Source organism: Lolium rigidum, chromosome 6 (genome assembly GCF_022539505.1).
Source record: "Lolium rigidum isolate FL_2022 chromosome 6, APGP_CSIRO_Lrig_0.1, whole genome shotgun sequence".
Classification (NCBI taxonomy): Eukaryota; Viridiplantae; Streptophyta; class Magnoliopsida; order Poales; family Poaceae; genus Lolium; species Lolium rigidum.
Genome location: NC_061513.1, coordinates 288,553,980 through 288,568,243, shown reverse-complemented (window position 1 = coordinate 288,568,243; position 14,264 = coordinate 288,553,980). Strand labels below are relative to the sequence as shown.

Below are 14,264 nucleotides of genomic sequence, written 5' to 3'. Positions count from 1 at the left end.
TCTTGTCTGAAGTAAGGGTGATTTATCATGATCAAATGGTTTGAGTATGCATATTGTTAGAGAAGAACATTGGGCCGCTAACCAAAGCCATGTATCATGGTGGAAGTTTCAGTTTGGACATTAATCCTCAATCTCATATGAGAATATTATCTGTTGTTGAATGCTTATGCATTAAAGAGGAGTCCATTATCTGTTGTCTATGTTGTCCCGGTATGGATGTCTAAGTTGAGAATAATCAAAAGCGAGAAATCCAATGCGAACTTTCTCCTTAGACCTTTGTACAGGCGGCATAGAGGTACCCCTTTGTGACACTTGGTTGAAACATATGTTATGCAATGATAATCCATGTAAATCCAAGCTAATTAGGACAAGGTGCGGGCACTATTGGTATACTATGCATGAGGCTTGCAACTTATAAGATGTCTTATGCATAACACATATGAATTATTACTACCGTTGACAAAATTGTTTCTATGTTTTCAAAATAAAAGCTCTAGCACAAATATAGCAATCCATGCTTCCTCTCGCGAAGGGCCTTTCTTTTACTTTTATGTTGAGTCAGTTTACCTACTTCTTTCTATCTTAGAAGCAAACACTTGTGTCAACCGTGTGCATTGATTCCTACATACTTGCTTATTTGCATTCATCATATTACTTTGTGTTGACAATTATCCATGAGATAAACATGTTGAAGTTGAAAGCAACTGTTGAAACTTATATCTTCCTTTGTGTTGCTTCAAAACTTTCTACTAAGAATCTATTGCTTTATGAGTTAACTTCTATGCAAGACTTATTGATACCTGTCTTGAAAGTACTATTCATGAAAAGTCTTCTCTATATGATTCAGTTGTTTAATCATTGTCTTTACCATTGCTTTGAATCACTTCATTCATCTCATATGCTTTACAATAGTATGATCAAGATTATGTAAGTAGCATGTCACTACAGAAATTATCCTTGTTATCGTTTACCTACTCGAGGGCGAGTAGGAACTAAGCTTAGGGATGCCGATACGTCTCCAACGTATCTATAATTTCTGATGTTCCATGCTAGTTTTATGACAATACCTACATGTTTTGTTCACACTTTATATCGTTTTGATGCATTTTCCGGAACTAACCTATTGACAAGATGCCGAAGAGCCAGTTGATGTTTTCTGCTGTTTTTGGTTTCAGAAATCCTAGAAAGGAAATATTCTCGGAATTGGACGAAATCAACGCCCAGCATCTTATTTTTCCCGGAAGGTTCCAGAGCACCGAAGAAGGGCCAGAGAGGAGCCAGGGGGGCCCCACACGCCAGGGCGGCGCGGCCAAGGGGTGGGGCGTGCCCCCCTATGGTGTGGGTCCACCAGGACTCCTCCGAGGCTGCCCTTCCGCCTACTTAAGGACTCCGTCGCGAAAACCCTAAAAAAATAAGCCACGGGACGAGAAAAGTTACGCAGCCGCCGCCATCGCGAAGCCAAGATTCGGGGGACAGAAGTCTCTGTTCCGGCACGCCGCCGGGACGGGGAAGTGCCCCCGGAAGGCATCTCCATCGACACCACCGCCATCTTCATCGCTGCTGCTGCTTCCCATGATGAGGAGGGAGTAGTTCTCCCTCGAGGCTGAGGGCTCTACCATAGCTATGTGGTTCATCTCTCTCTTTGTGATCTAGTTGAATATCATCTATGTGCTACTCTAGTGATGTTATTAAAGTAGTCTATTCCTCCTCCATGATGTAATGTTGACGAGTGTGTGCATCATGTAGTACTTGGTGTAGGTTATGATTGTGATCTCTTGTAGATTATGAAGTTAACTATTACTATGATAGTATTGATGCGATCTATTCCCCCTTTCATAGCCTGACGGTGACGGTGTGCATGCTATGTTAGTACTCGGTATAATTGCAATGGTCTATCATGCACTCTAAGGTTACTGAAATATGAACTCCGAATGTTGTGGAGCTTGTTAACTCCGGCTTGAGGGAGCTCTTGTAGCCCTACACAATGAATGGTGTTTGTTATCCAACAAGAGAGTGTAGAGTAGTTTCAGTTATGTGATCAATGTTGAGAGTGTCCACTAGTGAAAGTATGATCCCTAGGCCTTGTTTCTAAGCATTGAATCACCGTTTATTTACTGTTCTGTTACATGTTTGCTTGCTGCCATCTTTATTTCAGATTGCAATTACTACTTACAATCATCCATATTACTTGTATTTCACTATCTCTTCGTCGAACTAGTGCACCTATACATCTGACAAGTGTATTAGGTGTGTTGGGGACACAAGAGACTTCTTGTATCGTAATTGCAGGGTTGCTTGAGAGGGATATCTTTGACCTCTAGCTCCCTGAGTTCGATAAACCTTGGGTGATTCACTTAAGGGAAACTTGCTGCTGTTCTACAAACCTCTGCTCTTGGAGGCCCAACACTGTCTACAGGAATAGAAGCGTGCATAGACATCAAGCTATTTTCTGGCGCCGTTGCGGGGGAACGAAGAAAAGTTACACCACAGAGATTTCTACCTCCCACGTCAACCACGCGCCAGTTGTGGACAGCAGTGCTCCGGTGATCTCTTCAAGGAAGATTATGAAGAGGCCCGGGCTTCTCCTTCGTGGAGCTTGTGAAGTGGTTGTGGAGCTTGCCATCTCCGGAGTGGAGGAAAAGCTAACCATAAGGAAAGGGCCATTATCCTTCGTGGGTGTGGCTCGGAGAATAGGGTGAGCCTTCGTGGCGTTGGGAAATCCTTCGTGGGACCTCCACTCGTCCAAACGTGACGTACCTTCTTGCAAAGGAAGGGAACACGGGAATACATCCTCGTCTTCGCGTGCCTCGGTTATTTCTATACCCGAGCTCTCTTTCCTTGTGATAGCCATCATGCTTGAAGTACATATATCTTGCTATCACTTGTGTGGTACATATATCTTGTGCCTATCTTGCTTAGCTCTAGTTGTTATTGTTACACTTAGTTGAGCTTAGCATATTTAGGGTTTGTGCTTGTAATCTAAACGTTAGTTTAATTTCGCATTCTTACAAGACCAATCCGTAAGAGTTTTTAATTGCCTATTCACCCCCCCCTCTAGGCGACATCTCGATCTTTCAATTGGTATCAGAGCAAGGTCTCTCCTTGTTTAAGGCTTCACCGCGTTGAGAGTAAAGATGTCGGCTAGTAATATAGTGCACAATGACACAATTATCTTTGAAGGCACAAATTATCTTTTGTGGCGAAATTGCTTGCTTTGTAATCTTCGGACCTTGTGTCCAAATATTGAGCAATTTCTAGATGTAGGTTTTTCTCCTCCGATGGATCCTCAAAATCTATCTTTAGAGGATGAGAAAAACTTACATCTTGAAGCTCAAGTATCTAATGAGCTTTTATTCTCCTTGAGACCAGATTTTCGTAGGTTCTTGATATATATAATGCGAAAGTCGTCTCATGAGATGTGGATCAAGCTTAAAGAAATGTTTGGTGGATCCATTTCTCATTTGGTCGGTGTTGTCTCCGAGGAGCTCTCTTCCCCTTCACATCATGAAGAGCTCCAAGTTGCTTCCACCCCCGGCCGTGATGATTTATCATCTTCTTCCACTTCACCAACGTGTTGCAAGACACAAGGTAATGACATGGTGAGTGGTGATGGAAATTGTAATGTTGATATTGTGCTCACTATTTGTGATCCTTCATCTATATCCCATTGCAATGTTTCATCTTTGGACCTAGACACATCTAGCACCAAAAATGTCTTACATGCTAGTGTTGATAGTCCTTGCATATCATGTATAAACTCCCTACATAAATCTCATGATGATATGCATGCCTTGTCTTGTTGCCATAATCAAAATGCTTCTATTTCCTCTAGTGGTTTGTTGACTAACAATGTAGAGGAAACCGAACACTCTATGGATCAAGACATGATTTCAAACGGGGATTCAAGAATATCCTCATCTTCATCCTCCGGTATGCACATGTGCCTTATGGCAAATGGATCAAAGGTATCTCCTACTTTGACTCCTAACACATCCTCTAATGAGGAGAGTGATGATGATGATAATGATGAAGAATATAATGCTTTGGTGCATGAGATGGGGCTTGTATATGCTTCTCTTCGTGGTAATAAAGAAGCTCGTGCTAGTCTCGAACACTCTATGGAAACCATGAATAAATACAAGGAAACCATAGTGGAGTTGGAGTCCCATGTTGAAAATGGGAAAATGAGATTCAATCTCCTCAAGCAAGAGCTAAAAGATGAGAAGCATACTAATTTTATGCTCACACAAAAAATTGAATCCTATGAGCTTGAAAATGAAAAATCTATTGATGATGCTTGTGCTACTAACTCTACTTCTTGTGAAGCATCTACCTTAGAGGAGAATGTTGAGCTAAGGGCTCAACTTGAGTTGCTAAATAGCAATTATAGGGAATTGGAAGAAAGTCATAAAAAGCTCTCGGTCTCTCATGATGATCTTCTAATCTCCTATGATGGGCTAAAGTTAGCTCATGAGGCAAGTATCACTAAAGTAATATCTTGTGAGCCTCATTTGGACATTAGCACAACCTCAACTCAAAATGCTATATTGCCATGTGCTAGTCCTAGTTATCCATCTAGTCAAACTAGTGATACACCTTGTGTTGGATTACTTGCTTTTCCTTGTTGCTCTAACAATGAAGCTTCTACTTCCTCTAGTACTTGTATTTCTACTAACCATGTAGAGGAAATCGAAGAGCTCAAGGCCCAAGTCCTTTCCTTGAAGAAAGACTTGGAAAAGCGTCATGAAGGGAAATCCGCACTTGACAAGATGTTGAGTGTGCAACAATCCCCCAATGATAAGAGTGGACTTGGATTTAACTCCAATAACAAGAACAAGTCCAAGAGCAAGAGCAACAAGAACAAGGGCCAAGACAAAGTCAAGGATTCGGCCAAGATTGTTTGCTTCAAGTGCAAGGTTGAAGGGCATCATATTAGATCATGCCCATTGAAGAAGAAGAAGCACTTAAGTGAGAAGCAACAAGGGAAACGGCCACAAGGTCAAGGTCAAGGTCAAGCTCGACCTCAAGTTGAAGATAGGCCACTTCCCAAGAAGAATCAAGATATTGTTCCCCAAGAGAAGAAATCAATAAAGAAGAGAAAGGGGAACACTTGCTACTTATGCCGTGAGAAGGGGCACCTTGCTTCTTCATGTTTAAGTGGTACCTTATCTAACCCTATAATTGTTGATGATGATTATTCTCTAGGGAAGGATAAGGATGGTAATGTGTTTGCCAAGTTTGTTGGAACTCAAAGTGGTTTCAAGAAAAGAACCATTTGGGTTGCCAAGCCTATTGTGACTAACCTTTTAGGACCCAACTTAGTTGGGGACCAACAAGCTCAAACTAGATCAATAGGTGCATGTGGAGGGCATTGGAGACTTGGCTACTTCATGAAGAATTAAGGGATCTTCATATATTATATCTTTATCAAGCCAAGTCATAAGGTTTATCATCTATATCTTATATTCAATGTTCCTCCTAGCGGTAACTTATACTTCAACTCATCATATTTATTGTAAGTTACTTGCCCCTTTGCATGTTTGGTTTTCTACCAAATATGTGTTTGTAGGTGTTGTGTCTTACTTACCTATCTTGTGTATTCAAGTATGTTTGTTTGACTCATCATCTACTTGTGTATTGTTTTGAGCCTAATGCATCTTGATGACATCTTATTTGGCTCTCTTTGAGTGATTAATGGAACATCCCATTTTGGGGGAGTGATATGCATTGTGCATCTCTCTTTCTTTAAAATGTGTGTACATGGGTACCACCACTTAGTATTGATATTGCAAGATTATCTAGTTACTATGTGGTGTGTCGTACTCATGAGAAATTCAAATTCTAAATGCCCATTAACCATCTCTAGTCGATTTTAATTGCCTCTTGATTTGAAGAAATACTTTATCACATTATGGGGGAGTAATATGTTTTGTACATATCACAAACCTAGGAAATGTGAATATATGAGGTTTTGCCACTTATAGTTGATACTCTTAATTATCTTGTTCCTAAGTGGCATGTTTGCTCAAACAAGCTCCTCTTTTATTAAAAAGATTTTATTGCTCATCTTATGAGTTCTTGTTTGAGTAAGAAATTCTTGGTGCGCTTTTTCCTCAAATACATATCTCTATATCTTATTTGGGACACCGTTTGATTCAAGTCATTCTAATCATTGCTGTGCGTGATTGTTTGACTAGTTGAAGCCATCAAGAATCTTCATCCGTGCATAGTGCTTAATTCGGATGTAACTTTTTCCCATGATTTTTTTGATATATTATACGTTTTTTTTCGACGTCGTATGCAAAAGTTATTGCGGTTTTACCATTTTTTAAACTTTTTTTGCAAAAAAAGTGGAAATTCGAATTTCTTAATTTCTCCGAATAGTAGGTTGCATAACATACAAGAATCTGAAAACAAATTTTTTTTTGAATTTTCTATCATTTTCTTTTGTATTTTACAAACCAAAAAAAGGCGATCCACCGGGGGGGGGGTGCAGGGTGCGTGGGAGTAAAAAAACTCGAAAAAACCTTTAGTCGCGGGTGGGGACCCCTTTAGTCGCGGTTGGTGTCCCCAACCGCGACTAAAGGTTTTTCCGCCGGCCGCATCCCTCCATAGCCCTTTAGTCCCGGTTGGTGTTACCAACCGCGACTAAAGGGGTACTCTTCGTTGCGGATGGAGCATTAGTCGCGGGTCGCCTCCCGAACCGCGACTAAAGCCCCCTTTAGTCGCGGTTCGAATATTTCCGGGACTAATGGGGGTGGACGGAAGCCTCTTTTTCTACTAGTGGAGCTCATCGGCGACGGCTTCCTCGTGACATGGGATGACCTTCCTCTACCCCTTGCACGTAAGTTCACTCACCCGTGAAATCACCAAATCATGTTCCCATCTAGGACGAGCCGGGGTACTTGTTAGTGGCAAGCGCAGTCGTTCGAAATGTTTCTATTGATCAAACTCAATCATTGAGAAGAGCATCATCAATAGGAGTTTTAAAAAAAAGCAACCATTTCTCTTTCTCTTATCCTTTCCTTTGCTCTCAAGTGTTGAATAAAGTGTCGACAGTCACGGCTCAGCCCGACGGATGACCATTTACTCATGGCTTGCAGTTCTGTAACAATTTATCGTGTAAAGAAATTCGAAACACTGATTCAAAACATTAAATTGCTGAGAAAGATATATAGGAAAGGAACGTACCATGGCGCTACTCTTTGTGGACCACACTCGGTCAATCTTTAGCCCATTGTCAGGCAGTCACATCGCGTCGCTCACACTCCATTTGTCAAGACTCGTCCCTTGGTTTCACCGCCACATAACACCATAACATCACTGGCGGAGACTTGTGTACTGGGCTGTCTAGCTGTAGAAAAATCATCCGATCCCAAAACCAGTCAACAAGATAGTTCCATGCCCCCGTGTGAAGACCGTCCCCCAGGACGTGCGGCCGAACTGCCGAAGATAGCCAAGCAAGCCCGTTCAGTCTCTTATTTCTATCTCCCAAGGCCGCAAGGCCCAGCACCCCGCTAGCTACCAAACAAATTCAAATCCTGTGCTGCCATGGCTCCTAGCTACTGGATCTTCTGTGCCTGGTGTCTACCGCTGACCCTCGTCGTCACGGTGGTTGAGGCGCAGATGGATGGCTGCTCCATCTCGTCCAAGAGATGCGGCAACCTCAACATCTCCTACCCATTCGGGCTCTCTGACATGGAGACGGGAAGATCATGTGCTTCCTTGGACTTTGAGGTCGATTGCCTCAACAGTACTCCAGTTCTACGTGGACCGCGGTTTGCAATCCTCACCATGTCTTACGAGGAACGGAGTCTGCGCGTCGTCGATCTATACGAGCTGACCCAGTTGCGCGACTACAACAGCTGCCATGTCCCAAGGTGGAACACCTCCGTGAAGCTGAGACCCCCATTCAAGATCAGCCCTGCCAACCTGAACCTCGTCTTCTACAACTGCACAAAAAAAGCAGCAGGAGTGGCGCGTCAGGATGGGACGCTTGTGGAGACGAGATGCGTCAATAAGAGTGACGTGTTTGTCTCCGCGGGAGGGTTCTATGATGAGACGAGCGGCTACACCAGCTTCGAGGGGTGTGACTCTACCGTCATCCCGGTGCTGGGCTCGTCAGGGAAGGCGAATGCGAGGGACTACGAGCAGCTCGTCAGCGATGGCTTCCTCTTGACTTGGGACCCCCCTCATCTTGGTAGTGGTAAGCTTTTTTTTGTTCGATTTCTTTTCCATATAACTTATTTATGGATTGAAAAGAGCATCTCCGATTTAAGTTCAAAAAGGGGTATGACTAACTCTCAAGTCGACTGAGAATTAAAGGTAATGTCATCCATGTGCAAGTGCAACTAGTCAAATCTATGTTATCATGACACAATCCTACGGTTTAGCAGTCAGTTAATTCTCCGTCGACTGTGAATTTAGCAAAACCCTTAAAAAAGAGCCATCTTCTTCCTGTCCTCTTCATTCCATCTCTTTGCTTTGAAAAACCAAATATGTCAAGGTGTGGCTGAAATTCAAAACATTATTTCAATAGGCCTGGATCGTTTTAAAAGATTTTTTCCTAAAAAAATGGCAAATCGCAAAAAACAAATGCCTTGTCAAGATTTCAGCTGGTCAAGAAGTCCATATGATCAGTGGAAATAATTGGTCTATTAAGAACTAGACAAGGATCGAGCGAGACCTGATTCCGTCACTACTTTGACTAATCTCTCGGTGGAATGGTCCATTGGGTTCTGCAGAACTGTGCATTCTCTTGCAAAATCTTTCTTGTGGACGATGGTAGCCCAGCGCTAAGCTCACTAGCAGAGTCTTTCTCTTACTTCTATCTCCCCAAGCGGCCAGACCCAGCACCCTGATCACTAGGAAGAAATTCCAAAAGTTGTCCTGCCATGGCTCTGAGATCCTGGTTCTTTTTGGCCTGGTGGCCACCGCTCGCCATCGTAGCGGCTGAGGAGCAAGCGGATGGCTGCTCGACTAAGACATGCGGCAACCTCACCATCTCCTCCCCATTGTGGCTCGCTGACATGGAGATATGAAGATTGTGTGGTGTCATGGACTTCGAGGTCTATTGCAACAACAACAACAACAACATTGCAATTCTACGGAGCTCTGAAGTCTATGGATTTGCGATCCTCGACATCAACTATGAGGAAGGAAGCTTGCATGTCGTTGATCTAGGAAAACTTAATGTCTTGAACAACCCTGGGAGATGCCACGTCCTGAACCGGAACACCTCCGCCGAACTCAGCCAGGTGAATGCGAGTGACTACCAGGAGCTCATCAGAGACGGGTTTCTCCTTACATGGAAACCGCCGTCTGCCACTGGTACTAGCAGTGGTAAGCTCAGTCATCGAACTAACCATTTTTTATCGCGATACTATTGCCAGCTTCAACCTCCTTATCAGACCGCGGAATTAATGGTGGGCGGTAAGCCATCGCTGTGGCTGTGGCGGGTGCAAGTAGGGGTGGACACAAAGCTCAAGGCTTGAGGCTTGGCTCGGGCTCAACAAGGCTCGGCTTAGGCTCGACTCGGCTCGAAGGTCAGACAAGCCAAGCCTAAATCTTCTGATGAAGGCTCGAGGCTCGACAAGGCCGCTCGATGAGACTCACAAGCCGGCTCAAAGATTCGATGTAATAAAAAAAATCACCATAACCTTTGCTAAAAATATATTTTTTCACAATTATGAAAAATAATTAGCATGAATACATCTGTATAAAAAGTTCCACAAAATACCAATAACGAATAACATATATTACAAGTTCATCAGACAAATGCATACACTTGGTCCAATAGGAAGCAGTGTCAGCAAGGCATGCACTTAGTTCAACAAATACTAGTAGAGCTAACGCAACATTACAACATGCGGCCGCCGGTGTTGCTCTGTTAACCGCCAAGTAAAATCTGTAGCTCCCAAACAAAACAAAATTAGCATTCACTTTAATTTTTCAGTTTCGCTCCAGCCCAGGTTGCATTTTCAGCCGCTGGTGGAGATTAATTGAATCTAATTATTCAGTTTTGCTCCCGTCCAGGATGCATCTTCAGCCATCAGAAAAGGAGCAGCCCGTGGTGGGGATTTGTGGTGGTCTGATTGGAGGATACGAGTAGGCAACCGGTGCCGGACACATGTGGCGGAAGGCCGGCGGGAGAAGGGCCGGTGACCGATGGGCCGCTCGCGGCGGGCGGAGGGCAGCCGCTAACCATAGATGGCCTGCGCCTCGCGGGACTTAAGGGATCAAATTAAGAGGAGCAGGGGTAGGGGAGCCATGGAGAAGGAGATAAGGGCGGTGGTTGCCGACGCGGGAGGCGGTGGCGGCGGCGGGCACGGGTGGCGGCGGCGACCCTAGTGAGATGAGTGAGAGCGAGGTCTAGCTGCTCGAACGAACCGAGCCTCAAGCCTCCCGAGCCGAGCCTCGAGCCTCATTTTTGGAAACGCTTTTTGTACAAGCCACCACCACGACCATGCCGGTGGGGAACGGTGACCCACACGCTAACTACGACCTATCAAGTATCTCCCGCCACCGTCGATTGCCCCAAAGTCTCACATCTTCACTGTCCGATGTCTCGTTCCCTCTTTCTTAGTCTTTCCATTTTCAGGTACCACGGAATCACTGGCTTCACTTCCAATCCTCAACCCAACCATGCCGGTCCAGCACCTCTTGCTGCTGATCGCCTCCTTCCCCCGGCTTCCACCAACGTCCAACGCTGCCTGCTCACCCAAGAAATGTGGTAGCCTGACTATAGGGTGCCCTTTCTGTCCCGAGGAGCCCTGTCAGCCATGCATCGTGTTGGTCCTGTCCTTCTAGGTCTCTAGCTCAGATGCAACAACGTCACCTAATTAAGCGCTCCTCAGCCGCTTCGTCTTTGGGCTCTTCCAGGGCTTGGGTTCCAGGTTCACTGGACCAGCGATATCCCGTAACTCGGGAACTATGAGCCTAGGAACAGGCTCCAAATACTTGACATCTTCTACGCCAACGCCTTGCCTACTCATGTGACGTCGAAGCTCGATTTTATGTATCTTCTATGAAGAAAGTATTTTCAAAATAAAACTATGACAAGTATATCATCTTATATGTGTATGGTTCTTATATGCATATATAATAACTTGTGTATCTTCTATGTCTAAAATATTTTTCAGTAAAACTATGGCCACCATATCATCTTCTGAAGTTCCTTCTTTCTTCAGTCCCATCTTCGGAAGTTCTAACTTTAACCGCTGACCAAATTTAAATCAAGTGTCCCCAAATGACGGCTGGTCTCTCTTCACCCACTTGCATAGTTTCGGTCTAGTCCCATTCCCATCGTAAAATGCCACACAAAAAAAAAAACTCCTTTCCAACAGCACAATGCATCCGCTGGACACCGGCGTCGTGCGGCAACCTGACCATCATGTAGCCGTTCTGGCTGCGTGGATGCAACCATCCATACTGGCATCACATGTAGCAACGACCCCATGGGCGCCACCGACCGGAGCCTGGATGAGTCCTACGTCCGTCTCCTCGACATTCGCTACGGCGACCGTTCCGTCGTGGTCTTCCATGCCAACCTCATCTTGGGAGGTGTCGAATGCCGACCACTGCCAGTCTGCCACGCCAGATTGTTCAACGTTTCCACCAGCCTCGCGTTCACCGTCAGCGCCACCAACTGGGAGCTCTTCTTCGCTGCCAACTGCTCCCAGGCACCGCCTGCAGTGACGTGCAGTGAGTTGATCTCCGATATATCCTCTCCATGCATGCCTGTGACTCATTGCCAATTCATTTGTACCTCATTTGTCAACACCTGTCCTTTGGGTTCCGCTGAACTATTTATTTTCTTTGAAAAACTATTGCTGGACCAGCCGATTCTCTTCCCACCTCAATCATACATTTTGTCGTTGATCACTTTGCATACACTATCTGTAGACAACAGTGAAACAAAACACTATACATGGACCCGGAAATTTGGATGTCACTCTTTCCTAGTGGGTGTGGAAATGCCATGGCGTTGACAAGACTAGTCAAAGTCGTCGGGAACCTACCAGTTAATATATCTGCCTTCTCATATCATTTCCCCTCCCTTAGCTTCGTCCTAAAATCTCTCCTTAGCTTCGTCCTAAAATCTCTTGAGCCATCCTTCCAGTTAACAGCTCTGCCTTCTCATATCAAATAGTTTGCACACTTTGAAATTCCAATAGCTGCCCTGCAGCTGCTCACTATCAAGTCCTGCAGGTAGCAGCTAGCTTTACTACTCGCGACATAATCAGGAACTCAGCATCGCATCCCCGTTCTGACTCCATGGCATGCACCAGCCCAAGTGTTGCTACCATGACTTTCATATCCCATGTGGCAAGGCAAGGCTTCACTTAAGAACTCCTGGAAGTACCAGATCCTAGACGTATCCATTATGCCACCGAAAAAATTTCTACAGCCACCTGAGGTGTCAAGTTCGCCATTAGCCCCAAAACCAGCAACCATTCCTTCCTCTACAACTGCACTCAGCCATGACCGTATTTTCAGAACTCAGAATGAGTTCATGATAATGAGCTTCATATACATCCCATCAAACACTGGAAGAGTAGTTTTTTGACAATTGTACGGGCATATAACTTGTATTATTGTATCAAACTAGTATTTAAACAAAGTCAGATATGCTGTCTGTGCTCTTCACATTATTGCAATATACCTTTTTATATAGTTCTTCATCAAAGTATTTAAAATCCTATATGCCGCCTTTATATTTTTTTAACATATAACCAACATGGTATTATTATTTGACAGTACTGATTTTATAAATTCAATATTATGTCATATTCCAGGTAGCAAGAGGAGCAAAAAGAAACTGCTGATAGGTATGCTAGAACTTACACCATCTTTTCACATGTCACCATTTAAATCATTAAATGCCAGTAGTTCCTCATCAGTGATTTTCTAAGAATATTTTTTAAGTTTACTCTATAATTAAAATTGAAACAATTACTCCAATTAATACAAGACTGATCAATATATGGTTTTTAGCGTGTTGCTACTTTTGCCACCATGTAAATTTTAATGAGGAAGTTAAACTAATCATGATATTGAGAATCATAATGACTGTACTATACCTTCTGATTTACAAAAGGAAATAACATCTGCTTCCATCTTAGCTTTGATATCAGCTGCAGCCTTGCTCTTTCCATGTATTTATGTGCTGATATGGCAAATAAAGTGGAAAAGAATATGGCTTCTCCTTCGCAAAAAGAATAGCAGCAGCACTGAAAGGAATTACGAGGCTATGCTAGTAACTTATGGATCCCTAGCTCCAAAAAGATACATGTACTCAGAGGTAATGAAGATAACGTCTTCTCGCAGTGATCAGCTCGGAAGAGGTGGTTATGGTGTGGTTTTCAAAGGAAGACTACATGATGGCCGTCTGGTTGCTGTGAAATTCTTGCATGACTGCAAAGGAAATGGGGACGAGTTTGTGAATGAGGTTATGAGCATTGGCAGGACCTCTCATGTAAATGTTGTTAGCTTACATGGGTTTTGTTTGGAGGGATCAAAACGAGCGCTTATATATGAGTACATGCCCAACGGTTCCTTGGATGAGTACATTTACTCAGAGAACCCGAAAGAAATTTTACGATGGCAGAGGCTCTATGTGATAGCAATCGGGGTTGCCCGTGGCCTAGAATACTTGCACCATAGCTGTAACACACGGATTGTTCATTTTGATATCAAACCACAAAATATCCTTCTAGACAAGGATTTTAGTCCAAAGATTGCTGATTTTGGTCTAGCTAAACTGTGTCATACAAAGGAGAGCAAGCTATCAATGAATGGCGCTAGAGGAACAATTGGATTCATCGCTCCAGAAGTTCACTCTCGAACCTTTGGAGTGGTTTCAACAAAGTCAGATGTTTATAGTTATGGAATGATGTTGCTGGAGATGGTTGGAGGCAGGAGAAATGTAAAATCAATTGTTGAAAAATCCAGCGAGAAGTACGTTCCTGATTGGATATACGACCACTTAGCGCAAGATGAGGGACTCCAAGCATGTGCAGTCACAGACGAAATTGAGGAAATCGCGAGAAAGATGATCTTAATTGGCTTGTGGTGCATACAAGTATTACCTGTGTATCGCCCTACTATAACAAAAGTTCTCGAAATGTTTGAGCGAAGCTTAGATGATCTGGACATGCCGCCAAAGCAGAACTTCGGTGAATTACTGTAAGATATTTCTCCCATATATGTTTCCTTTATTTTTCTATGAAATTACTGTTTAGCAATAACTTGACCCACGTGCG

At 43.7% G+C, this 14,264-nt stretch overlaps 1 protein-coding gene across 1 annotated transcript; it reads left to right on the top strand.

The window, feature by feature from the left end:
• Window positions 1-7,551: 7,551 nt before the first annotated feature.
• LOC124664330 (LEAF RUST 10 DISEASE-RESISTANCE LOCUS RECEPTOR-LIKE PROTEIN KINASE-like 2.1) lies at window positions 7,552-14,191 on the top strand. Its single transcript, XM_047201874.1, has 4 exons — window positions 7,552-8,194; window positions 9,316-9,351; window positions 9,967-9,990; window positions 13,137-14,191. The coding sequence occupies exons 1-4, from the start codon at window positions 7,552-7,554 to the stop codon at window positions 14,189-14,191; spliced, it is 1,758 nt and encodes a 585-aa protein (XP_047057830.1).
• Window positions 14,192-14,264: the final 73 nt, after the last annotated feature.